We start from the raw sequence: 26757 nt of genomic DNA, 5'->3' as shown, positions 1-26757 counted from the left end.
GTATCGTGACATGGCCTAAAAATATCGAGATATTAATAAAAGGCCATATCGCCCAGCCCTAGGCTATTTACTGTAAATACATTATGATTGAATGATATGCACAAAGACAAACATGCCAAATGGATTCCTCTCTCTATTTTACTCACTTAGGAGACGCAATCGTCAGCACATGAGCACAGTAGATAAGCTTTGTTTGCGCTATCAAGTTTTTTAACACAGGCAGACCCTTGGTCTGTCAGAGAATAGAAAGACAGAGCAAGCTGGATCATTAGTGTTATTATTAGCAAATTTGTTGTTATGATTTAGCAAGTAATCAGAGTAGGACTGTACGATATACCAGTACTAATAAAGTAGCACGGTACTAATGAATTTAAAAAAGTACTGTAATGCCATTGAAAAATACCTGTACTTTTTTTTTTTTTCATCAACATGAGGTGCGCCGTGGTGATACGTATTGCTGGTAATACGAGCCGAGGCGCTAGTTAAGCCTGATGTATACACACGCGTCGCGGAGCTTGCGTAGGCGACGCCGTCATCCCTCCTCCACCTGCGTAGCCTCCCGCATAGCCAACGGCAGACCTGGGGAAAATTAAAGGCCTACTGAAACCCACGACTACCGACCACGCAGTCTGATAGTTTATATATCAATGATGAAATCTTAACATTGCAACACATGCCAATACGGCCGGGTTAACTTATAAAGTGCAATTTTAAATTTCCCGCTAAACTTCCGGTTGAAAACGTCTATGTATGATGACGTATGCACGTGACGTCAATCGTTGAAACGGAAGTATGCGGACACATTGAATCCTATACAAAAAGCTCCGTTTTCATCTCAAAATTCCACAGTATTCTGGACATCTGTGTTGGTGAATCTTTTGCAATTTTTTTAATGAAAAATGAAGACTGCAAAGAAGAAAGTTGTAGGTGGGATCGGTGTATTAGCGGCGGACTACAGCAACACAACCAGGAGGACTATGAGATCGATAGCAGACGCGCTAGCCGCCGACCTCACCTTGACTTTCTCCGTCTCCGGGCCGCCGACCGCATCTGTGATCGGGTGAAGTCCTTCGTCGCGCCGTCGATCGCCGGAACGCAGGTGAGCACGGGTGTTGATGAGCAGATGAGGGCTGGCTGGCGTAGGTGGATAGCTAATGTTTTTAGCATAGCTCTGTGAGGTCCGGTTGCTAAGTTAGCTTCAATGGCGTCATTAGCAACAGCATTGTTAACCTTCGCCAGGCTGGAAAGCATTAACCGTGTATTTACAGGTACATAGTTTAATAGTATTGTTGATTTTCTGTCTATCCTTCCAGTCAGGGGTTTATTTATTTAGTTTCTATATGCAGTTAAGCAGGATGCTATCACGTTAGCTCCGTAGCTAAAGAGCTTCGCCGATGTATTTTCGTGGAGATAAAAGTCACTGTGAATGTCCATTTCCCGTTCTCGATTCTCATTTTCAAGAGGATATAGTATCCGAGGTGGTTTAAAATACAAATCCGTGATCCACAATAGAAAAAGGAGAGAGTGTGGAATCCAATGAGCCAGCTTGTCCCTAAGTTACGGTCAGAGCGAAAAAAGATATGTCCTGCACTGCACTCTAGTCCTTCACTCTTACGTTCCTCATCCACGAATCTTTCATCCTCGCTCAAATTAATGGGGTAATCGTCGTTCTCTCGGTCCGAATCGCTCTCGCTGCATTGTAAACAATGGGGAAATGTGAGGAGCCTTTCAACTTTTGACGTCACGCTACTTCCGGTACAGGCAAGGCTTTTTTTTATCAGCGACCAAAAGTTGCAACTTTATCGTCGATGTTCTCTACTAAATCCTTTCAGCAAAAATATGGCAATATTGCGAAATGATCAAGTATGACACATAGAATGGATATGCTATCCCTGTTTAAATAAAAAAATAATAATTTCAGTAGGCCTTTAAGGCACACATATATTTAATGTATTATAAGATTTTCTAAAAATAAAGCCAATAACAACATTTTTGTGGTTCTCATTATTTTGAAAAGTATCGAAATACAATTTGGTACCGGTACCAAAATATTGGTATTGGGTAATCGGGACAACCCTAAATCAGATCCCTCCAGATACTGTTTATCAAAAAAACGACTAGCTCCAAATCTAGTGTAGGGTAGCTGTGGGCCCCTCCCCCATCTGAAAGCACTCAAGGCGTCTCGGTCTTGTGACATTAATAGATAAATAACAAAAAGAAGTGACAGAAGTAAGTTTGGCTTGTTGTTGTAAACATGTTTCGCTTTTCATGTTTTTCATTGCAAATGCGTCATTCCAATTATGCAAATATGACTAAGCCCCACTGAATACATTGTGGTTGTTTGGGAAACACTAAAAATCTTGTCAAAAGTCTTCCCAGAAGAGTGAAAGCTGTTGCTTTGGGGCTAAAGCTATCCATTATTCTAGTAATCGAGTAATCTATTGATTAGTTTGTTTGATTAATTGAGTAACTAGATAAAACATACTTTATGGCCTCATTGCATATTTTAGAGAAACATTTTGAATAAAAAACCATTTATCTGCTTGCCATACCCATAATTTGTATTATTAGACATCTACTGTGTTGTTGTTGTTGTTGTCCAATGTGTGATGGCTTTTCTTTCTTTCAGCATCTCTGGAGGAAAAAAAAAAAGGCAGCAAGTTGCGATGAGAGTGAGCCGGCCCTGGAAGAAGAAGTAACTCGAGGGACAAGAAGGAGGGGGGAGGAAATTGAGGAGAAACCAACAAAGAATCTTGTCTTGTCTGAAAGAGAGGCCAGCTTGATGACGCGATGAAGCCAATCAAAAAGCAGGGCCGGCGTTCCCCCCCCTCCACCCGGGCCAAAGGGGGTAAGCGCAGAGGAGCAGGTGAGGCCCCCGAAGGAGGGGAGAAAAGAGACTCGGACGAGAACCGAGACCAGCAAAGCCAAGATCCCTTCTCCTTTTCATCCCACTCTGAGTCCTGTGACCCAATCAGAAACCGTGACTCTTCCGACGGTGAATTACTCGTCGTGGACTCTGGGAAAGATGAGCAAGCAGCACGTTCAGTGTTAAGCGCGGGCAGCCACAGCGACAGCGGCGGGAGCAGTTGCAGTAACAGCAGCACGCCGAGCGCAAACAGCAGCCCCAACCCCACGTCTAGTCGCAAAACCGCCACCTTCAAAGCCCGCATTCCCAAGAAGAAATACACATCAGAACACTGCTCAATCACTGCCGCTGGTAGCCATAGCAACCTTGTATCCAGCACACCCCCTCCTCTGCTTCTTAGCGGAAGAACCCTCAACCAGGGCTCATCATGCTCAGGTAGTCCTGATGGCAACAATCAAAGCCGCAGCCTGATTGGGGACTTTCACAGCTTGACCACCGGCAGGGAGCTACCTCAGGATGTTTCCCTGGGACCCCCTGTCCTCTCACTGCTAGGGGATAAGCCAGTAGGAGTGGAGGTGGCCAGGGATGCGGAGCAAGTGTCTCCCTGTCCCCTACCTCGGTGCTCCTCTACAGACACTGCAAGCGAGCACTCTGCAGACCTGGAAGTAGTGACGGATGCTTTCCCACATCTGTCTTCCAGCCTCCCTGATGCGCTCGCCGACACTCTGGCCAAAGGCCTGAAGAATCAACGTGTCCTCGCTCGACAGCTCATGAGAAGAATTGATGATGGAGGAGCAGAAAGGAGGAGCAAAGGGAGGTCTTTGGGCTTAGTGTTCCGTGCGGGTGTGGTCCGCAGAGTCAGTGGTGAATATGGAAGCCTGGAGGTGCAACTAAATGGGGAAAAGACACTCTGTCGTTATCCGTATAGACACAACAGCCCCCCAGGGGTTGTAGATATCATTCTGGATGCCCCCCCACCGGGTGTTGATCCGATACCACTCAGCACCCGCGTCTGTGTGCCATTCAGCAGCGATGAAGGTGGGGAAGGCCAGTGGTACCGGGAAGGCGTCGTGACTCAGGTGGACACTCACCCAGCAGTGGCTAATTGCTACCGTGTCCTGTTGTCCGATGAAAGACCTTCATCGGTCAATGAAGGTGAGGATGGCAGAGGTGCAGCCAATGCAACGCAGGCCGTGTGGGTGTCCAGACAAACACTCAGGCTCTTAGTGCCCCCATGGGACCTGGACTTACCATCAAGGGAGGCAGTCGAGTGCACTCGCAATAACAAAAGGGAGCAGGAGGACAGGGATGAAATGGATGTGGAGCAGGAGGTGTGTCGTTTAAGCCGGGGCATGACACCTAGTGTAGGATCTGTGTTGGGAAGGGTGTACCCTTGCATGCCTCCAGTGTCCTCCACATCAGGACATAGTATAACTACACCAGTCACTCCGATCTCAGTCCTCAGCCTTGCTCCTGGCCGAGAATGGGACATTGAAAAAGACTTTGCAATGGAGAGGGATCTCCAGAGAAAACATGAGAGAGAAAGGCAGAACAGTATAAAGCAACAACAGCAACACCATTCCTACATGCCACTGACCCCAGAGGAGGACATGGAGGTGTCCCACTTCAACATGTTGCCAATGGGAGCCATTATACCTGGGTCCAAAACCATGGCACTGACTCAACACCGCCACATTGTCTCTAAGCCTCCTCCTGGCTACATCAATCATCATCTGTCTGTGGTGCAGGGCATTGGAATCCCCTCTGGCCACCTTGCCCTAAACCCTCATCCCCCTCCTTCCCCTGCCCTGCTAGGCCTCGACCCAATTGGAGCACCCACTAGTGGTGCTGTCATTTCCACCCCCCAGCTCCCGCCACTCCCACCTATCTCTTCCTCTAGCACGTCCTCCTCCAGAGTGGAAAAAGCATCAGGAGGTGGTGGTGGATCTGGGTCAGGTTCCACTTCTTCCTCCTCCTCACGTTCACGCACCCCGCTGACAGCGGCTCAGCAGAAGTACAAGAAGGGAGATGTGGTGTGCACGCCTACAGGTATCCGCAAGAAGTTCAATGGGAAGCAGTGGAGGAGGCTGTGCTCCCGGGAAGGCTGCTCCAAAGAGTCCCAGCGCCGAGGATACTGCTCAAGACACTTGTCCATGAGGACCAAGGAGATGGAAGCCAGTGGAGGCATCCGGGAGCGAGGAGGTGCCAGCAGCACAGGGACCTTGACGCCATCTGACCTCCGACTAAGCGGGGGCCGGGCCAGCTCCGAGTTTGACTGGGACGAGACTTCCCGGGAAAGCAGTGAGGCAAGCAGTCGTGGAGGAGATTCCCGCCCCCGCCTTGTCCTTCCTTCCCTGCTCCCCCAGGACCTCTCTCGCTTTGACTTTGACGAGTGTGAAGCAGCGACAATGCTGGTCTCCTTGGGGGGTTCCCGTTCAGGCACGCCTTCTTACTCACCCATCTCCAACCAGTCACCCTTCTCCCCGACCCCATCACCTTCTCCCTCGCCGCTCTTCGGCTTCCGCCCAGCAAATTTCAGCCCGATCACTGCTCCCTCTTCCCGCCGTCACCGCCAGCTGAGTGGCACTAAATTAGGCACTTTAGGTACAGAACGAGAACGCCACCTCTCAGGCATTGTGCCCACTTTTCAGACCAACCTCACGTTTACGGTGCCCATGAGTCCCAGCAAGAGGAAGATTGATACACACCCACCTCCTCCACTGCCAGCACTCCATGACTACCACAGCAAACCTGGGGAGCAGGTTATGGGGGATCTCAATCTTGGCCCTGCTCCCTTTAGAGTCCTTTCCCCCCAGAGTCAACCCACAACCCCATCCTCGCTGACTTTCCCCCGCCCACGTAGCGCCACCAGCCGACCACCATCCTCCGCTGCTTCTACACCACCGCCCATGCTGGTCTCTCCAACTCCCCCCTCCCCGCTGCCCCAGGAACCTTCACCGCGCCGCATCGTACCCCTGCGGGACTCCCCGGTTATCGTCCGCAACCCAGATGTCCCTTTGGCCAAGTTCTCTGACGGCCCCCTAGCGAGGCGAGAGAGGAGTCGGTCCAGGGAGCTCAGCCAGGCCCAACAGGCGGTGCCTCTGGGCCTGCAGGCACCCGTTCCCATCAACGGAGCCACCACCAATGGCGCAGTCCTCCTGCGAAATCCTGGTTCTGCTTTGGTCTTGGTCACCTCTAGCTCTGTAAGGAACACACTGTTTCCAGTTTTGTGTGATAATTGAAGTAATTCTACCAAGCAGTAATAATCCAATCCGTTGTTGTACCAACCGGTGATGCTGTTTGGTAATACAGTGGTAACCTGGAAATCAGCACATGGGAATGGGCTTAGATAACTGTTCCAAAGGGTATACTAGCCAACTGAAGTGCTTCATGGACAGTTTAACTAAATATGACACCTCTTTTCCTTTCAATCAGTCCCTCACCCCAGCTTCAGGAGGCCATGCTGCCCTCTCCAACTCTTTCACCCTGGGATCAACCACCGCAGGTCCCGCCCTGTCCTCGTCAGGATCCGGGGGCCGGGAGAGGAAACCCGAGGGGCACCAGGAGGCCAGCGGAGGGGCGCTGCCTCAGCCGGTTGCCTGCCACCCCACACCTACCGCTCTGCTGCCGCTCATACTGCCGGCCGAGTCCCCTCACCCTGCCCCTCGCAAGCAAATCATCATGGGACGCCCTGGCACAGGTAAACAAAGATGATGACTCACATTTTCTGTTTTTTGCTAGAGCAACTAAAAATATCTCTTCATGCCTTAAGTGCACTTTTTTTTATTATGTACTTTGGAAGCACGTTGCGGGACGTAAGCAAATCACCATCGCCATGACAACCATTGGCTATTGCACTACGGCCAAATCCTTAAAATATAACTATCGCTATGTGTCGTTTGTGGTTTTTCAAGGGTTTTATTTAAAGTGTTGAATGCAACAGTGTACAGAGAGACTTTTTCGTTTCAGTTTGTGGTGGAACGAAGATAAATACTGCACTGTGACACTTAGCCATTATCAAGCAGAACTTGCACGCCAATTTTGCCCCTCATTTGCAATCCCTATGTAACACAAGAGCACATATGTTTTTCTTTTTTTATGCATTTTAAGTCGTTAAATATAGAAAGTACAAGGTAGCTCACGATGCAGCTAATGAAAGTTCACTATTGTGCCCATGAAGCCCTCTAAAAAATAAAAAAAACACCAACAATACCTTATTTACATTTCGTGATCTGAATATTAACCAAGTATTAATGTTAAGGGACTACTTTTAGCGGCACATTGATCACAAAGAGCTAACTGTTTTATGTTGCTGTATTTACATATTAAGCCTGTTAGCTGCTGCATCGCCTCTGAGTTGGTGAAAGTTAATTCTAGATTATAAATCATGCCTCTCACCTGGATGGTAGAAGGATATGGCTATAAACCTAGAAGTTGGTAAACCTTGACATCTGACTTATATCTGGAGATGGTGAGAAAGACACGAAAATATGCTCTTTTGCGGCCTCTTTCTTTAACCCTTTGTTAGGATTAGGATTAATTCTTAATCTAAGCAGGAATATATAGACATTCCATCAATCTGCATTCTAGTGAGGGCAGACATTGTACAGTAAGTGATTGTTTTATTATGTTTGTAGTTTAGTTTAGTCAGCACTTAGCAATAATGCTTAGTGTTTCACTAAAGCTGCTTCTGTTTAGCACACAACTTCTAAAAGTTTTAGCTCATCCTCTTTATATTCAGGCTGAAAATTATAAGGTTCTGGGTCATCATGTGTCCCAAAATTGTCTTTGATCTCTCTCATGTAGTATTTTGTCATGAGTAGGTTTGTTGTTGTTAAAGGAAATAGCGAACTTTGTTATTTCTCTGTAAAATAGATATGCTGCCGTATGCTTAAAATGGCCAAAATACATAACTATTAAATGTTATTATGAATGTACCTTTTACTACAATACATACTGTAAATTTCCTACACCTTGAACCCTAGGGCTTACAAGACGGTGCGGCTAATTTTTTGATTTTTCTTCTCTGACGGCAATGATAAAAAGGTTTTACCAAAAAAAAAGTAGAATTGCTGTTCAATCTTCTTGTCGTCCTCGTGTTGATTGTTCATTCGTCACTCCAAGCAACGTTTGTAAGTTTCACAATATAACTAAAACCGTTTATACTTACTAAACCGTCCCATGTGTGATGTCTGTAGGAGTATTTTCATGCATATTTGTACATGCTATAGTAAAGTAACGACGTTAGCGTTGTTAGCGTTAGCTTATATGCTGACACGTTTTTGAGTATCCGTGTTAGTATTATTAACTTACAACAGCATTCTTTTTGTATTATTTCAATTTCACAAATTCCTTAGTAAATTCACCAAGACGTCACCGTGGAGTTATTGAGTCTGATAACGATGACTTCTCTTTTGTTTGATCAGACGTTTTACTGCTGTGTTACAGACACCGTTAGAAAACAATTAAGGTATGTCGATAAAAATGTACAGAATTTTATATGTAAATAACTAATTTCACAACGTATATATTTGTGGTGGGGCTAATATATGGAAGAAAAAAATGTTCCCTAAAATTTTGTGGGTGCAGCTAATATACCCGTGCGCTCTATAGGATATACTTATATATGTAAATATATTATATACCGTATTTTTCGGACTATAAGTCGCTCCGGAGTATAAGTTGCACCGGCCGAAAATGCATAATAAAGAAGAAAAAAAACATATAAGTCGCACTGGAGTATAAGTCGCATTTTTTGGGGGAAATTTATTTGATAAAACCCAACACCAAGAATAGACATTTGAAAGGCTATTTAAAATAAATAAAGAATAGTGAACAATTAATAATTTCACACATAAGTCGCTCCTGAGTATAAGTCGCACCTCCGGCCAAACTATGAAAAAAACTGCGACTTATAGTCCGAAAAATACGGTATTTACAATGTATATATAAAACATTGATAGACGCTTTTGAAAGTTTAGGACACTTAAAAAGCGCAATAGAACGACTACCATCGGCTGACTTTTGCTCGCTTTTATTTACAATTTATAATGTATAAAAAAAGAAATACATGGGTGCTTTTCTTACATAAGAATTGTGAATGATAGGTAAAATTACCCCCCAGAATTGCAGTTCCCCTTTAATATAATATTTACAACGTTGTGGGGGAAATTATTTTTATTAGTGAGTGGAAACAGTTTTTTCTGTATGTATTTATTATAAAGCAAAATATTTTTTACTTCTTCCAAAGTGTCCAAATAGTCCAGTAGAAGCAGTTGGATTGTCTGAGTAGTGAGGCCCGACTAGAGGTTTAAAATACCAGTCACTCAGGCTCTCCAACATGCTGCTCATTATGTGTTTTGTATTGCATGACTCGTACGTGCGGTGCCATAAATCGTGCGTGTGTGTGCCAGGGGTGTCGCCCTACATATGAGCGTGTGTGTGCATGTGTGTGTGAGAGAGATAAGGAGTGTTTCAGTGAAACTCTCAAAGGGTGAAAATATTGACAAGTCTAGACATGCAGCACAGAGAGTGTAAGTGCAACAAGGACATTCTCACACACACACACACAGATGCAGCGTTCCAGACAATCAGACAGGGCACCAAGGGCAGTCCCAGCATGATGTGAATGCGTTTCATCACCGCACAGACTAAAAAGCAGCGCTGATATTGCTGGCGTGTTGTCATGGATACGCCGTTTCCACTGGAAGAATTAGCACGGCGAAAGCCTGAGCTGATTACCCGAGCGCGCCGTTATTGCTCCCTCCCTCGCACATCCTTCGCACGGCTGCCAGCGAGCCACCTGCCTCTGTAGCGTAGCATTGCCTTCGCCGTGCATTATAAAAAAAAAAAAAGAGAGAGAGAAAAGTCCCAGAAATAAACATGCAAAAGGCGGCGGAGGCCCCCGCGGCAGAGATCCCTCCAAAATCTAAATATAGGCCTCCTGCATTAGCATCAGCACTGCAGGAAGTCGGCACAAGGTGTCAACAGGTCCCCTATGGCAACATTTACTACCCCCTGCTGAGATTTCTGTTTGTGCATGAATTTGGTAGAAAGTCTTCAGATCAGGGCAGCACGGTGTGCCTCACAATACGAGGCACACCGTATTGATCCTGGGCTCGGGATCTTTCTGTGTGGAGTTTGCATGTTCTCCCCGTGACTGCGTGGGTTCCCTCCGGGTACTCTGGCATCCTCCCACCTCCAAAGGCATGCACCTGGGGATAGGTTGATTGGCAACACAGTGTTTCCCATAAACTGCCAAGATACGGTATAGCTCGGTTGGTAGAGCGGCCGTGCCAGCAACTTAAGGGTTGCAGGTTCGATCCCCGCTTCCGCCATCCTAGTCACTGCCGTTGTGTCCTTGGGCAAGACACTTTACCCACCTGCTCCCAGTGCCACCCACACTGGTTTAAATGTAACTTAGATATTGGGTTTCACAATGTAAAGCGCTTTGAGTCACTTGAGAAAAAGCGCTATATAAATGTAATTCACTTCACTTCACATACCTGTGGCTGTGGGGGCGTGGCTATGGGCGTGGTCACCATGACATCATCGAGCAATTTGCATAATTTACTACAATGATATGATTTTCTCTAAAAAAGGCTCAAAAAATGTATACTTACTAATTAATAATAAAAGTTTTGTTTTAAACGTCCATCCATCCATCCATCCATCCATTTTACAATATAATTAACACTTTATGTACATATTTATATACAGATTTGAACAATAAGTTATTCACTGAAATATATTTATTAATTGTGGTTCTTACAAAAAATGTATTTTATAAAATATAAAAGCTAAAATGTCTCTTAAAGCTCTGCCCCTTTAATTAGTGCATACTAAATAATTTAACTTTAGCCTACTACTACAACCAGATTATTTACCAGCATACATAAAGTGAAACAGAGGCAGAGGTGTCCTGCCACAGTCAGTAACAAATAAACAGAAAACAGTAGTGGTCAAGTACAAATAAGGCAACAAGAGAACTATCCTATACTTCTCTTTTGTAAAGTAAATCTGAACAGCCTATATGGGCATCTACATCAACTATATGATTTGCCTGAGAAGCTGGACAGGCCCAAACATTTTATTTTATTTTATTTTTTTAATTTATTTATTTAAAAAAAAAATAATGTCCTGCCCAGCTTCTCGGGCAAATCATATAGCAGATGTAGATGCCAAGTTCAGATTTACTTTACAAAAGAGAAGTGTAGGATACTTCTCTTGTTGCCTTACTTGTATTTTGACTTTATTAAATGTATTTATATTATCATTTGGTGCAGCTGGGCCGGAGCAGGAGGGGATAGAAAGAGAGAAAAAGGAAGACAGAGGGGGGAATTGTGGGGACAAGAGGGGGATTAGACAGAGAGACAAAAACAACAACAGCAAACACAACAACAACAACAGAGCAACATCAGCAAATACGACATGTACAAATATGATGGTAAAAGTAATAGCAAATAAGCAGTTAGCGAAAATTTAAAAAAAATACAGAAGTGACCATGAGCATTATTACACTAAAAATGGAGCAATATGAATACCAATAGAAGTAGTGCTATTGATAATAAACAATACCAATACTTTACCTTTATTATCAACAATACAATTGTTCAAATGCAACAATACATATACGTAATGATAACTTGAGGTACGAAAGAATGCAGAAAAATGGAGGGGAAGAAAGAGAAGCAACCTACATTAACCTTGTAGATTGTTATAGTAACAATAGGTTAAGCTTTGTCAGTGTGCCATGTGTTATACCCAGTTTACCCTAGGGCAACAACGTTAATATATGTTTGATGAAACGTGATTATGTGCATGAGTGTATGTGTGCATATGTACTTGTATATGTACAGTATGTGTATATGTGTGCTTGTACAGTGAATGTATATGTACAGTATGTGTATATGTGTGTACAGCGAATGTATATGTACAGTATGTGTATACAGTATGTGTGTTTGAACAGTGAATGTATATGTACAGTATGTGTATATGTGTGTTTGTACAGTGAATGTATATGTACAGTATATGTATGTGTGTGTTTGTACAGTGAATGTACATGTGTAGTATGTGTATGTGTGTGTTTGTACAGTGAGTGTATATGTACAGTATGTGTATATGTATATTTTTACAGTGAATGTATATGTACAGTATGTGTATACAGTATGTTTGTATAATGAATGTGCGTGTGGATGTACAAACTTTGAGTGTGTAAATATGTACTGTATTTATTTGTATATGTATGTGGGAGCGTAGGTACCTATGTATGTCTGTATGTATGCAAGTGAGTATATGTGAATTTGCATGTACAATACATTTGACTCCCAGTGTGTGCGGGAGCCAGAGTACGGCCCCAGCCTCCCCGAGAGCCCATCCCACAAACAGTAGGTGTGGTGCCCAGGGAACCAGGGGCCACCGCCCCCACGCAGCCAAGCCGGACAGCAACAGGAACCCCAGAGCCTGGCCCACCGCGCCGCCCACAAGGGCCAGCAGCAGGCCACAGACAGACGCACCCGGCAGAGGACAAGGCACGAGAAAAGTAGGGGGCAGCCAGACCCCAAGCCAGCGAGAGACCACACCCCACACGGACAGAAAGGCGGGACGCCCCGCCCGAGGGGCCCGGAGACCCCCCGCAACCGGACGGGAAGACCGCCCCCGCCCCACCGGCAACCGGGCCCCCACGAGCCCCCCCCACCTCCGGAGAGCGCGGCGAGGCCAGCCCACGGCCACCCCACCCAAGCCGGCCGCCACAGGACCACCCAGCACGGGGCCACGGGAACCACCCACCCCACCCGCAGGGACCCCAACGATGGAGATGGAACAACCAGCAACCGCCCCGCGGGGTCCTCCCCCTGAGGTAGGGGAAATAAATAAATAAATACATAATAATAATAATAATAATATTAATAAAATATATTAAAAAATAAGAATAAATAAATAATTAAATCTATTTATTAAAAAAAAAAAAAGAATTAAAAGAAGATCACAGACATGCTGACACACAAGGTCGCTACCCCAACAACTGGCCGACTCACAGCACCTTGGAATACCCTGCAGCACCAAGCTACCACAGTAGACGCAGGGACCAGACCCAGCAGGCCCCAACCAAGACGGGCACCCGGAAGGGATGGACGGTGGGACCCAGGAGCTCCAGACACGCAGCGGATGCAGTAGCATAAGGCGCCGACCCCCACCCGACAGGCAGGCCCAGAACGTACCCCCAGAAATATACATACATATATATATACATACACATAAACATACACATGTACACATACACACACATACACATGCATATATATATACATACATACATACATACATACACACACACATATACATACATATACACAGTTTGTCAGCCCCGACAACCACCATGCGCGCGCGCTGCCACCAGTCACAACATCAGCCACCCCCCTGCACCAGACCCAGCAGCCACGGGCGCCCACACCACAAACAAACGGCAGCAGAAACAGCAGCCACAACACCCTCAGACAGCCAGCACCACCCAATCAAATCAAAGCGATCAAAAAAAAAACGCGACCGGCAACCACACGCCAACAGGATCACAGAGACCAGCCAGCGCCAGCCCGCCAGCAAGCCCAAACGCCAACACGCAAACAAGAGACACCCCCCACCAAAAGACCCCACCACCCCAACCCAAACCCGCACAAACACACCACCGCCCAAACAACCGAGACACAGTATCCAGACCAGACACGGGCGCCGCGCCGCCACCACATCAAGTCGCCAACAGAGACCCCACAGCGCAAGGTCGGGCCACACGGGCACGGACCCCACCCAACAGGAAGCGAGACCCACGCGACGCCACACACAAATAAATAATAAGATTAAACAAAAATAATAATAATTAAAAAATAATAATAATAATAATAATAAAATGAAATACAAATTAAATTAAATTAACAATAACAAATACAAATAATTAAATAAAATAAAGTTTTTAATTTTTTTTTAATTTGTGGCGGACGTAATTCTTTCGTGGCGGGCTGCCACAAATAAATGAATGTGTGGGAAACACTGCAACACTAAATTGACCCTAGTGTGTGAATGTGAGTGTGAATGTTGTCTGTCTATCTGTGTTGGCCCTGTGATGAGCTGGCGACTTGTCCAGGGTGTACCCCGCCTACCGCCCGAATGCAGCTGAGATAGGCTCCAGCACCCCCGCTACCCCGAAAGGGACAAGCGGTAGAAAATGGATGGATGGATGGGTCTTCAGATCATTGAATTGTGTCAATCTTTGCGGATAAAGTAAGACTACAAATAGGATTCGACGCATTAGTTCATGGGTGTCAAACTCTGTCCCGCGGGCCAAATTTGGCCCGCCGTGTAATTTCATTTGACCCTTGAGGCAATATCAAATTAACATTAGAGCTGGCCCGCCGGTATTATACAGCGGCGGTGCCGCTGTTACACCGCATTCACCGTTAATACTCATACTTGCCATCCCTACTGATTTTCCCGGGAGACTCCCATAATTTCAGTGCCCCTCCTGAAAATCTCCCGGGGCAACCATTCTCCCCAATTTCTCCCGATTTCCACCCGGACAACATTATTGGGGGCGTGCCTTAAAGGCACTGCCTTTAGCGTCCTCTACAACCTGTCATCACGTCCGCTTTCCCTCCATACAAACAGCGTGCCGGCCCAGTCACATAATATATGCAGCGTTTACACACACACAAGTGAATGCAAAGCATACAGCCATACAGGTCACACTGAGGATAGCCGTATAAACAACTTTAACACTGTTACAAATATGCGCCACACTGTGAACCCACACCAAACAAGAATGACAAACACATTTCGGGAGAACATCCGCACCGTAACACAACATAAACACAACAGAACAAATACCCAGAACCCCTTGCAGCACTAACTCTTCCGGGACGCTACAATATACACCCCCGCTACCACCAAACCCCGCCCCCAGTTTATGTTGATATAATGATATTTACCTCAGAAGGCTGAAAATACAAAAGAGGCATTCGATTTTTTATTTAAATTTTATTTAATATACCATTGATGTTTTTTCGTTTGTTTTTTGAAAGTTTAATTTGCACTATTAAGTTATATAAGCGTTGCTTGTTTCATATTCAGTGTTAAAGCAAATCAGTGTAGCAAACTGAGCAATAATTAATGTTTTATTCATGCACTTTCTCTTGCTACTTCAAGGCTTGAATGTTTGATTCATTCATTATTGTTATTTTATTTTCAAATTTATTATTAGCCTGTGGAAAAAGTTTATTTTGATATTTACCTCAGAAGGATGCAAATAGAAAAGAGGCATTCAATTTTTATTTTTATTTTATTTGATATGCCGTTGATATTTTTAAATTATTATTATTATTTGAAACTCGATTTTGCATGTCACTATAAAGTTATTATATAAGCCTTGCTTGTTCAATATTCAATGCAAAACTTGTTTGGGTCCCTGTTAAAAGGTTAATTTGTTCAACCTTGGCCCGCGGCTTTGTTCAGTTTTAAATTTTGGCCCACTCTGTATTTGATTTTGACACCCCTGCATTAGTTCATGCGAGTTTACACCTAATTGACCATGACACATGTGGATGTAATTTTTATGAACTCTGAGGGAGGTCAATAAATCGAACAATAATACAACTTTGCCGTCATTAATAATTTGGCATGTCCGTGTGCGTTTGTTTTCTTCGTCTCTGGCTTCCAAACAGGACGCAAGAGGGTTCCCTCTGTGCATCGCTCCCGGCACCTGAGCGTGTTTTTCCAATAGTCCACAGGTGTCAAACTCAAGGCCCGTATGTTTTTTGTTTTTTTTTGCCATAAAGAAATACAATCATGTGTGCTTACGGACTGTATCCCTGCATACTGTATTGATCTATATTGATATATAATGTATATATAGTGTTTTTTATGTTGATTTAAAAAAAATTATTATTTCTTGTGCGGCCCGGTACCAATCGGTCCATGGACCGGTACCGGGCCGCGGCCCGGTGGTTGGGGACCACTGCTCTAAAGGGTGAGCGTGGCTAAGGGAACGAGCACCTTGCATCATTTACAGATCACATTGAACTGACTACGTACGGTCCCTTAAAAAAAAAATAAAAAAAAATACTGCCATACTGTTGAGGTCACTTTTCCTATTTTATCCACAATTTCTTCATTTTTACGTTCTCTTCTCACTCCATGCAAAGAATCAACCGCGAGACAACAAGATTTGCACAGCCAAAGGTGATAGTTAATACTGTTACCTGATTGGCTGTTAGCGTGTCACTCCCACTGATCAGTGATCGCCTCCTGCGTTGCTCGGTTACCAGTAAGCAAATGCCTTTCTTCATGCAACCAACCTTGCTTTGCAGCGTTCGGTTTCTCCCGATGAAGAAGAAAAAAATAACGGACGCATTTTTTATCGATAAAAATTACATGTCTATCGCGATATATACTGATATGGTTTATCCCACAGTCCTAGTACAGAGTTGTAATGTCCCGCCCCATTCGCAGACAGTCCCATTATTATGTGTTAATAAGCTTTGAATGTATGCAACTCTGTCTTCAGCAGTGCAGCGGGGTCAGAAGTCAGGCTTCTATCTGCACTGACATGGACAAACATGCTGACCGCTCCCTTTCCCCCTGCTGTCCTCTCTCTGTCCATGCAAACACAGTGTGGACCAACGTGGAGCCTCGTTCTGTGCCAGTGTTCCCTTGGCACTCGCTCGTCCCTTTCCTGGAGCCCAGCCAACCAGGAGCGGCCGCCCAGCCCGCCGACGGCCAGCAGTTTGTCAATCAGAGCCAAGGTAAAAAAAAAGAAGAACAAAAAGTACAACATTGAAATAATATCAGCAGCGTTTAGTAATATTGTGATGAAATTATCATACAGTGCAATAATAGACATATTTACATGTACATTTCATGCATTGCACATAACATGTCCAATGAGCATTTGTGCAGATTTTTATCAAGCATTGCTTGTGTGTGGAACAGAACGGCAGCCAAAAGTACACATGTTGTGCAAGCTGGCGGCCATGTCAGCGTGTCCCGAAACATTGCAACTCAGCACTGTTTGCATTCGCACTTGGAATATCGCAGTCTGTTTATTCACTCCAGTGATGAAGATGATGAGAGGCAAAAAGTGGGATTACTCATGTTCAAATAGCTTCTCTTTGGGGCCTCTTTTGGCTTTTAGTAGTACCACTTCATTCCTCAAGGGGGCAATGACGAGGCTTTCAGCGACATGGGTTTGCTTTCAGAGCCTCTGTGCGGCGTGGCCCCGGTGAGCGATGGGCGCCCTCGCCCACCGGACCCGGAGAGGCGATCCCCATCACGCCCGCCTCCCACCAATGACAACCCTCACACAGAGAGAGGCGGGGCCGACAGCGAGACGGAGAGCGACACGGACGACCCGTGAGTAGAAAACGTAGATGCCGTCAGCGTGTCAGACATGCATAGCAACACCACATGCAGATAGCCAACTTGTGCTAGATAGTGACTATGAACTTATTCATTAACGTGTATACCGTATATTTCGGATTATAAATCAAAGTTTTTTTCGTAGTTTAGCCGGGGGTGCGACTTATACCACGGAGCGATTTATGTGTGGAATTATTAACACATTACCGTAAAATATCAAATATTATTTAGCTCATTCACATAAGAGACGAAGCAAATGGCAGCAATCGTCACACACACGTCAACCAATAAGAATTCGGTAGGGGAGGGTCATGGCAGAAGTGCATTGTGGGTCATGGGATGCTAACTGCTATATGCTACTGCCGGAGCTATTAAAATGGATCACATCAACATTGGCGGTAACTTATAAAAACTGAGAAGGGCTGAACTAAAATGGCACCGAAAAGGCAATCGTTAACTGCAGATTACAAGCTGGACGTAGTGAAATATGCAGCAGAGAACGGCAATCGAGCAGCAGAAAGAAAGGACATACCAGAGGCGACACCGGGGAGGAAGATTTCATCGGATTTAGCGATCGGGGGTGACAGATTGTTTGGTAAATGTATAGCATGTTCTATATGTTATAGTTATTTGAATGACTCTTACCATAATATGTTACGTTAACATACCAGGCACGTTCTCCGTTGGTTATTTATGCCTCATATAACGTACACTGATTCAGCCTGTTGTTCACTATTCTTTATTTATTTTAAATTGCCTTTCAAATGTCTATTCATAGTGTTGGATTTTATCAAATAAATTTCCCCCAAAAATGCGACGTATATATGTTTTTTTCCTTCTTTATTGTGCATTTTCGGCCGGTGCGACGTATACTCCGGAGCGACTTATAGTCCGAAAAATATGGTAACTCTCTAATGTACTCTACTCAGAAAGTGAAGTGCCATTCAAAGTATTAAACTCTCACGTGTCCATGACATATTTTACAACTAAGTCTTAGTAACGGGTATCTTTCACATTTGAACCGATACAGTACCAATTCCGATACTGTACTAAACAGTGGAAATTTTCAGTACTTTTGTGTGTGTTCATGTGATAATTGTAGTGACAACTATGACTGTTTTTTTTTATGGGTTAGCAATCACTTTAGGGCAGGGGTCTCTAAACTACGGCCCGCCAGCATCCAAAATCCGGCCCGTTGGAAGTCCCAGAATATAATTTTTATTTATTTATTCATTTTATTTTTAAAAATATGTCCTTTCCAGGGGCAGCACGGTGTCACAGGGGTTAGTGCATGTGCCTCACAATACGAAGGTCCTGAGCAGTGTTGGGACTAACGCGTTACAAAGTAACACGTTACTGTAACGCCGTTAGTTTCGGCGGTAACTAGTAATCTAACGCGTTATTTTTTTATATTCAGTAACTCAGTTACCGTTACTACATGATGCGTTACTGCGTTATTTTACGTTATTTTTTATGTAGTATCGGCTAGAAACAGATGCGCTGCGTTGTCGTTCTTCTAAATCTTCCTCTGCCACAAGCCAGAGAGAAGAAAAGGCACACACGTGATCTGCGGTTTGATATATAAAACAAAACAAAAAGGTTGTTCGCATGCACGTTCAGTCCACACACAGCGTGGTCATGGCGAGCGGAGTAACAGAGGAGCTTGAACGCCCCGCGCCATTTAATCGGTGTGTTTATAGGTGCAGACTCCGTTGTGCAAAACGAGGGTTTTAAACACATGCTGAACGTGCTTGAGCCACGTTACGACATCCCGTTGCGCACCCACTTCAGCGATAAGATTGTGCCAGATCTTTATGAGCAGGAGAAGAAAAAAGTTGTGGATGAACTATCCCGAGCATCATCTGTTGCGCTCACGACAGACTGGTGCACGTCCAGGGAAACTATGTGACGATAAGCGCTCACTTTATCACAGCAGACTGGCAGATGAGCAGACACGCCCCCTCTACGAGAGTCACCTTGCACAGGTACTGACACAAGCAGTGGAGGAATGGAAGATAAAGATATCCCAGTCACAAGTGATAATGCCAAAAATCTAATAATTGCAGTGAATGAGGCAGGACTGGGACCACAGGTAGGTGCTTTGCACATGTAGTGAATTTGGCATCACAGAAGGGAATCTCAGTCAATAGGATGGATCAGGAAGGAGGTTTCCTAGCACAACAGCTGCTCATGTGCTTAAGACAAAGCAAGAAATGCTAAAGCTGCCTACTCATAAAGCTCATACATGATGTCCCAATGAAGTGGAACTCCACTTATGATATGTTGCAGCAGCAGGCAGCTATATACTCTGCATTGACCCACAAGACCCTGAAGGCAAATGTCAAAGACATCATCAACCTGTCTGATGATGATGTGAGAGTGGCAGAGGAGGTCATCCAGGTGCTTAAACCCCTCAAAAGTGTTACATCTCTATTGAGCACCATCTGTGTCAATGATCCTGCCACTGAAAACAAGGATTCTACAATCCATGGCTCCAAGTGTGGAAGACAGCAGCATCACTCCAGATGTCAGGCTTTATTTCACTATCTATGTTTCAAGGAAGATGATGTGCCTTCTTATGTTGCACTTTAACTTGTTTTTTATTAATGGTCATTGGTCCAAGTTTAAAGAAAGGAGAAATGCCTTTTTATGTTGCACTGTTTTTCATTAATTATGTTAAAATTAAAATTAAAATGCATGTCAAGTTGATCAACAGATTGTATTATTCTCCAGTGCAATAACAGTATTGTAATGAAGGCTAAAAGGGCATTAATGGGAGCTTTAAAAAAAAAAGAAGAAAAAAAGAAGTAACTAAATAGTTACTTTTCACAGTAACGCATTACTTTTTGATGTAAGTAACTGAGTTAGTAACTGAGTTACTTTTGAAATTAAGTAACTAGTAATTGTAACTAGTTACTGGTTTTCAGTAACTAACCCAACACTGGTCCTGAGTAGTCCTGAGTTCAATCCCGGGCTCGGGATCTTTCTGTGTGGAGTTTGCTTGTTCTCCCCGTGACTGCGTGGGTTCCCTCCGGGTACTCCGGCTTCCTCCCACCTCCAAAGACATGCACCTGGGGATAGGTTGATTGGCAACACTAAATTGGCCCTAGTGTGTGAATGTGAGTGTGAATGTTGTCTGTATATCTGTGTTGGCCCTGTGATGAGGTGGCGACTTGTCCAGGGTGTACCCCGCCTTCCGCCCGAATGCAGCTGAGATAGGCTCCAGCCCCCCCTTTACCCCAAAAAGGGAGAAGCGGTAGAAAATGGATGGATGGATGTCCTTTCTAGATTTTTTTAACCCAATGCGGCCCTCGAGTCAAAAAGTTTGGGGACCCCTGCTTTAGAGCGTCGGGTCAGGACTAGGGTTGTTAATGATAAACCGATGTGACCGGATATCCGGTTCGTGAAGTGGCCGGTTTGGCTGCGCCGGTTACAGCCCCCTCAATCGATAAAGTTCAGTTGTGAATCTTTAGGTCAATCGAGTGTAAACACATAAACACATCTTTAAAAGTACCAGTAGAGTGGAAAAACAAGTTGACTTTATATGCTTAGTTGTGTTTCATTGTATCCATTGTCCAATCACAAAATGCCACAAATGAATTCATCCATTTTGAATATTGCGCTCCGAATACCTTCGGCTTTTTCCGGAGATTGACGTCACAGTAGTAACGCTTCTGCACTCTGACCGTGTTGTCAGATCAGTCATACTGGAAATAGGCAAAAATGAGAAAGACATGTAAATAAATAACACATGAACACACGTGTTTTTGTTTTTTTATGCATTCTGAGTTGTAAAAAAATACATAAAAAGTCCGCTAACAATGGGGTCTATGAGGGCTTTCCATTTTGCCCACAAAACTCTCTAAATAACTGCAAACAATACTGTATTTACATCTCGTGACCTAAATCTTGACCAAATACTAGTAATGTCGTTATTATAAGCACCAACGCAGACAACGTATTTTAGCATTGATAACCGAGAGCTAACTGTAGTTTATGCTGCACTGGACTCAAGGAGAGACTTAAATGTAATTATAAAATGAAACTAAAAATGGCAGTAATGCAACATATATGGATGCAAACTGCCGTAAAACTGTAAAGAAGAAGAAGCTTGTGCCGCAGCAGAGCCTGCAATGTCTTTTTTGCTGCTGTTCAGCTACTGGTGCATCGCGTCTCAGCTCGTCTACATTATAAATCATGACTCTCATCTGGTTATTAGGAGGATTTAACAATGAATGTAAAAGTTTTTCGTCAGTGACATTCAGGTTATACCCAGTGTTGCAGACAAACATACTATACGTGGTCTGGGGAGACCAGCAATCAGTTTATCTTTAAAAGAACGTGAAAGTCACGGCTGCTTGCCAAATATTTATCCACAAGATACGTAATGTCAACACTGCGGCCCGTCTCCGTGCTGTGTCGTCCGTCAATATTGTAACATCCGACCGAATAGCGCACACAGACCCAAAATACAACGTTTTCGTCAGGGTTGTAACGGTACACAAAAATTTCGGTTCGGTACGTGCCTCGGTTCAGAGGTCACGGTTCGGTTCATTTTCGGTAAAGTAAAAAAACAACAAAATATAAATTTTTGGGTTATTTATTTACCAAATTTGCAAAATCTTCCACCAAAAATATTTTTCTTAGTGGAATATTTGATGTGAAGTAATTGGAACCTTGGATACATCAATAATTCATAATAACATTAAATTTGATTCAATATTATGTTTTGAGCAATGACAGTTTGAAAGAAAAAAAAACTGCTTTGTTTTATTAGTCAACATTGCAACTTTTTCAAAATTACATTTAACCTTTAAGCTTTTTTATTTCACTTTTGTTATGTTTTTGTTTATTTTAATAGTATTTTTAGAATGTGCCGTGGGCCTTTAAAACATTAGCTGTGGGCCGCAAATGGCCTCCGGGGCACACTTTTGACACCCCTGCTAAAGATAATAAAAAATTCAATCTGATAAATCTATGGATAAAAAGCCGAGCCTGGCGACGCATGCGCGTTTATCATAACTCTCTCGCTCTCTCTGTCTCTGCCCCTCCCTCACCAATGCTGCTGCGCGCACAATTTGTTTTGTTTTTAACCCCTTCTTAACCCTGAACGTACATTGAAAATACATGCAACCCTAACTCAAAATGCCGGACATATGAGGCATTTAAGAAACTCCGCCCTGACAGCTCCGCAAATGTCCGGTGAAAAGAGGACGTATGGTCAGTTTATCGTAGTCCGTTAGCTGCTAGCATGCCGTGTGTTGTGCCTCGGTGTGCATTGTTTACACAACGTGCGTTACGCTACTTAATATGTCCGTGTGGAAACTCGTTCGGTACACCTCCGAACCGAACCGGAACCCCCGTACCGAAACTGTTCAATACAAATACACGTACCGTTACACCACTAGTTCTCGTACAACAGGTTGAATCTCTGTGTCTCGCTCTCTTTTCCGGCAACTTTCTTTCCCCCTCTCAACTCTACAACACTTCCCATCCTTGTTCCGGAAGTCCCGCCCCCCAGTCGAGCCATAGGCTAAAACTTGACTTGACTCGTGGAAAATAAGTATATATGACATGTGTTCGTCTTTTTAATTTATTTTACATCTTTGGGGATATATGTTGTGTTTTAGAAATTAGAACATACTGGAAGCATGTCACATTTATAGAATGTGGTTTGTTTATATTTGAAGATGAGTGTGCCTATGGGTGTTCTCTATCATGAAATTATTGCTATTCTCATGACATTTAACTGATAGTTTTCTTAGAATATGTTTGGCCTCTCATCCAAGTAGTTTTCATCAGTTCATGCTCAGACTTAGCTTGGACAGATTTAGTCTAAGCGCTTGGTGCCAAGGTCCTAACTATTTATCCTCTAACATGAGGAGAAGCGTATGCACAGGAAGGAATGCTTATGTTTGTTTGTGCTGTAAAAAATAACGTGTCCATCAACAAATGTTAACCATTGAATCGTTCATACACCGTGTCCAATCTTATTGAATCGTTCATACACTAAATTGAATCGTTTATACACTAAATCAAATTACAATGAATCGTTCTGTTTTATAAATAAATTGTAACTCGTGTAATGAGATGCGAATCAAATTGTCCACCACAAAGAGATTTACATCCCTAGTCAGGACATCAATCATGCGTTCAGATGAGTGTAGTAGAAATAATGGTATGTCCAAGTCCAGATTTATAGTTTGAATTGTCTATTGAAAACTTGCGTGTGTGTGTGTGCGTGTGTTTATGTGTGTGGTTTTTCAATACAAAATAAATGCAAACAATCATTCTAGCAAACAGGCCCCAACCAGAGTATGATGTTAAGCTTGTGAACTTGATGTCAAACAGCCCCAAGACTACAGTAAAACTAACAACATGAGTAACAATAAAGTTGTAAGCACATAGTTAGTGAAATTAAAGTGTATATAAAGTAACCCACTCTGTATTGACTCACACTGCCATTTAAACAATGAACTATGATGTTCAGTGTAACTTCCACAGCTTGTTGATGCTATGATGCGTTCAATGCCCCCTCCAGTGTCGTAAAAGTGAACTACATACAAACAAGCAACTCAATGACTCAAAAAGAAAACAAGCACTACAGAGACAGTCTTTTGTACAGTAATAAAGGTTCATTTGTTTAATAATAAAACAATTTTGATTTAACATTTAACAATCAGCTGGTAATGATAACTGAGCTGTCCAGTTTTTTTACACTCTCATTTGCAAGAGTGCATTATTTCAGTTTGCCCTAGGTGTGTTGCCATAGTCAGAAAGTAGTCTTTGCCATTATATTAAATGTGCCAGTCCTGTCTTTTGTTTAGTCCTACAAAGTGTTTGTACTGTATTGTACTTATTACACACCAGCTTTTTTGCATTGTAACGTAAATCTTTGCTGTAGTTCTCATTAGTGATGTGCGGATCGATACTGAAATATCAGTGCCGCCAATACCAGATCTTTATGCTCTAGTATCGATTCTGTAATCAAAATATCCATACTTTTGATATTTTCGTTATTTGAGATAATGTATAACATTAGCAGGAACACACTGTAAAGTAACTAAATAATTGTTATCTAAACGCTGTTAATAAAAATATAATATAAATAAGATATAACATGTGCAGAATAATGCCATCATTTTTTTTGCCGTGATTTTGTGTCGTTTGAAGATGATTCACAAAGAGCAGCAACATTTGAAAGGACACTACTTTTTAAATTTAAACAGACATATTTTATATATTTGCACAAAGTATCGGGTCGATATCACCAACACCAGCCTGAATTTTTCTCGGTATCAGATCGGAAATAAAATCAGTGGTATCGCACTTCACTAGTCTTCATTAACAAATTCAGAGGTTTTGAAATCGCCAAGTAGAATCACTAATAGCATGTATACGGCGTATTCAATAAAAATTGCATGGAAAGTGGATACTTTTACTTTTGATTGTTCTCTATCAGGCATGCCTTCTTTGTTGGCATGAAAAATTCCAATGTTACCCCAAGGGGGTCCGCCTGTTTGCTGGAGCGGAGTGACGTCAAATGCAACAAATGAAATATGGCATCGCTTGATTTCACGTGAATTGGTACCTGATAATGCAGACAGAGTTAGGTCGGTACCTATAAAAGAACCAAGTTGTACCCATTCCCTAGGGGTGTAACGGTACACAAAAATTTCGGTTCAGTACGTACCTCGGTTTAGAGGTCACGATTCGGTTAATTTTCGGTACAGTAAAAAAACAACAAAATACATTTTTTTTGGTTATTTATTTACCAAATTTGTAAACAATGGCATAACATACAAGGTCCATTGCCAGGGTTAATGTGGTCAACGTATATAAAATAAAAACTAAATAAGATAAGGCTCAGAATGGTTTCTTAACAAAACCTTTCTACATATAAAGTGCTTTTTTTGATTGATTGATTGATTGATTGAGACTTTTATTAGTAGATTGCACAGTACAGTACATATTCCGTACAATTGACCACTAAATGGTAACACCCCAATAAGTTTTTCGACTTGTTTAAGTCGGGGTCCACGTTAATCAACATTAAACTGCCTCAAGTTGTTGCTCAGATTAAATAAAATGACAAAACTTTTCTTCTACATATAAAAAGGGCAACATTAAACAGTTTCAAGTCAACTCAGCCTCAGATGAACTTTTCTTCTCCCCCCCCAGCCTGGCTAACTTGGCAGTAAGAGGATATATGGGCTCATTGTTCTTCCACCATAGAAGTGGGTCAAAATCTATTTTTTAAAACAATATGGTCTTAAATCTGCTGCTATAAAAACATTTGTTATTGCTTTAGCCCTGCCTGACTCGCCGAGGAGAGGCTGCTTGAATGCGGTGGGAGCTGTTTGCTCGTCTTTATCTTTGTTGGAGCGATGTTCACTTGGGGGTGGTGACGCTTCAAATGGGTTAGCATGTTTGACGTGTTGGCAGAAGCATGCCTTACAGCTGCTGAACAATGTCGGCAAACCTCCGTCCTCCGTTGTTGTATCACACCGCGCAGCCAAAGTGTTCCCAAACGGGAGATCTTAACGAGGCAAGAGGGTCTTCCAGATCTGGCTTTTATATGTTGTCGTAGCCCGGTCGTTGCTAGCATGCCGTGTGTTGTGCCTCGGTGTGCATTGTTTACACAACGTGCGGTGTGCTACTTAATATGTCCGTGTGGAAACTCGTTCGGTACACCTCCGAACCAAAACCCCCGTACCGAAACGGTTCAATACAAATACACGTACCGTTACACCCCTATCCCACTAACTTTTTTTTGCACTTGACAGTTAACAATGTTAATACAGGTTTTATGATAGTAACAGCTTGACCCTGGAACAGATCATTCCTATTCTCTCATGTGAAAAGTGCACAAATGAGAGGAAAAGCAGCAGTGTTTGTCTCAGTCCGTAGTGTAGCTTCATGAAACTTGTGTTTGCGAGTGCCACGTCCACTTCCTACAAGGATGCTACGCTCACACCGTGTTGTAAAATCCACTAAAACGGCGCCATGTGGCGTGTAGTCTGAAACCGTCGTATAGCCTCTGCTCACTCATTGCGCTCTTCATCGTCTGGCCCTGTTTGTGCTCTTTCACGCTGACTCAGACAGCCTGTCTGGCTCGTAGTGCGCCGCTTTTGTTTTCTAAAGAAATATCTCAGGGTCGCCGCGCTCTCCAAAGGCCGCCGCCGACTAAAAGAAAGCCTTCTGGCTCTTGGCAGCGAGTTAACAGGGATACACAAAGTCAACTATTTGCACTGCTTATCATTAGCATACAGTATTGAACATGTTGTTCATGTGTTGACGTACCACGACCGCAGACACAACATTAGGTACATCTGCAACCACAGGTGTTTTAATTGTTTAGGGGTACCTAATGTGGTGTCTGCTTAGTCTTCTGCATCCGAGTAATAGGGAATCATAAAAGTATGGTTAGAGTGTCCGCCCTGAGATCGGTAGGTTGTGAATTCAAACCCCGGCCATGTCATACCAAA

At 43.5% G+C, this 26757-nt stretch overlaps 1 protein-coding gene across 7 annotated transcripts in view; it reads left to right on the top strand.

Annotated features, from left to right (window-relative positions):
* The window catches only part of cica (capicua transcriptional repressor a), a 124680-nt gene that overhangs the window by 58593 nt on the left and 39330 nt on the right, over positions 1 to 26757 (top strand). For all 7 annotated transcript variants that reach the window (XM_062047380.1, XM_062047384.1, XM_062047383.1 and 4 more), the window contains exons 2-5: positions 2630 to 6069; positions 6302 to 6566; positions 16525 to 16656; positions 17110 to 17263. In XM_062047380.1, the coding sequence (XP_061903364.1) occupies positions 2791 to 6069; positions 6302 to 6566; positions 16525 to 16656; positions 17110 to 17263 (3830 nt within the window). In that variant the 5' untranslated portion in view covers positions 2630 to 2790. The remainder of the gene's footprint in view (positions 1 to 2629; positions 6070 to 6301; positions 6567 to 16524; positions 16657 to 17109; positions 17264 to 26757) is intronic.

This window comes from Entelurus aequoreus, linkage group LG05, assembly GCF_033978785.1.
Source record: "Entelurus aequoreus isolate RoL-2023_Sb linkage group LG05, RoL_Eaeq_v1.1, whole genome shotgun sequence".
NCBI lineage: Eukaryota > Metazoa > Chordata > Actinopteri > Syngnathiformes > Syngnathidae > Entelurus > Entelurus aequoreus.
The sequence above is the reverse complement of the archived record's forward strand: the minus strand, read 5'-3'. Positions and strand labels throughout refer to the sequence as shown.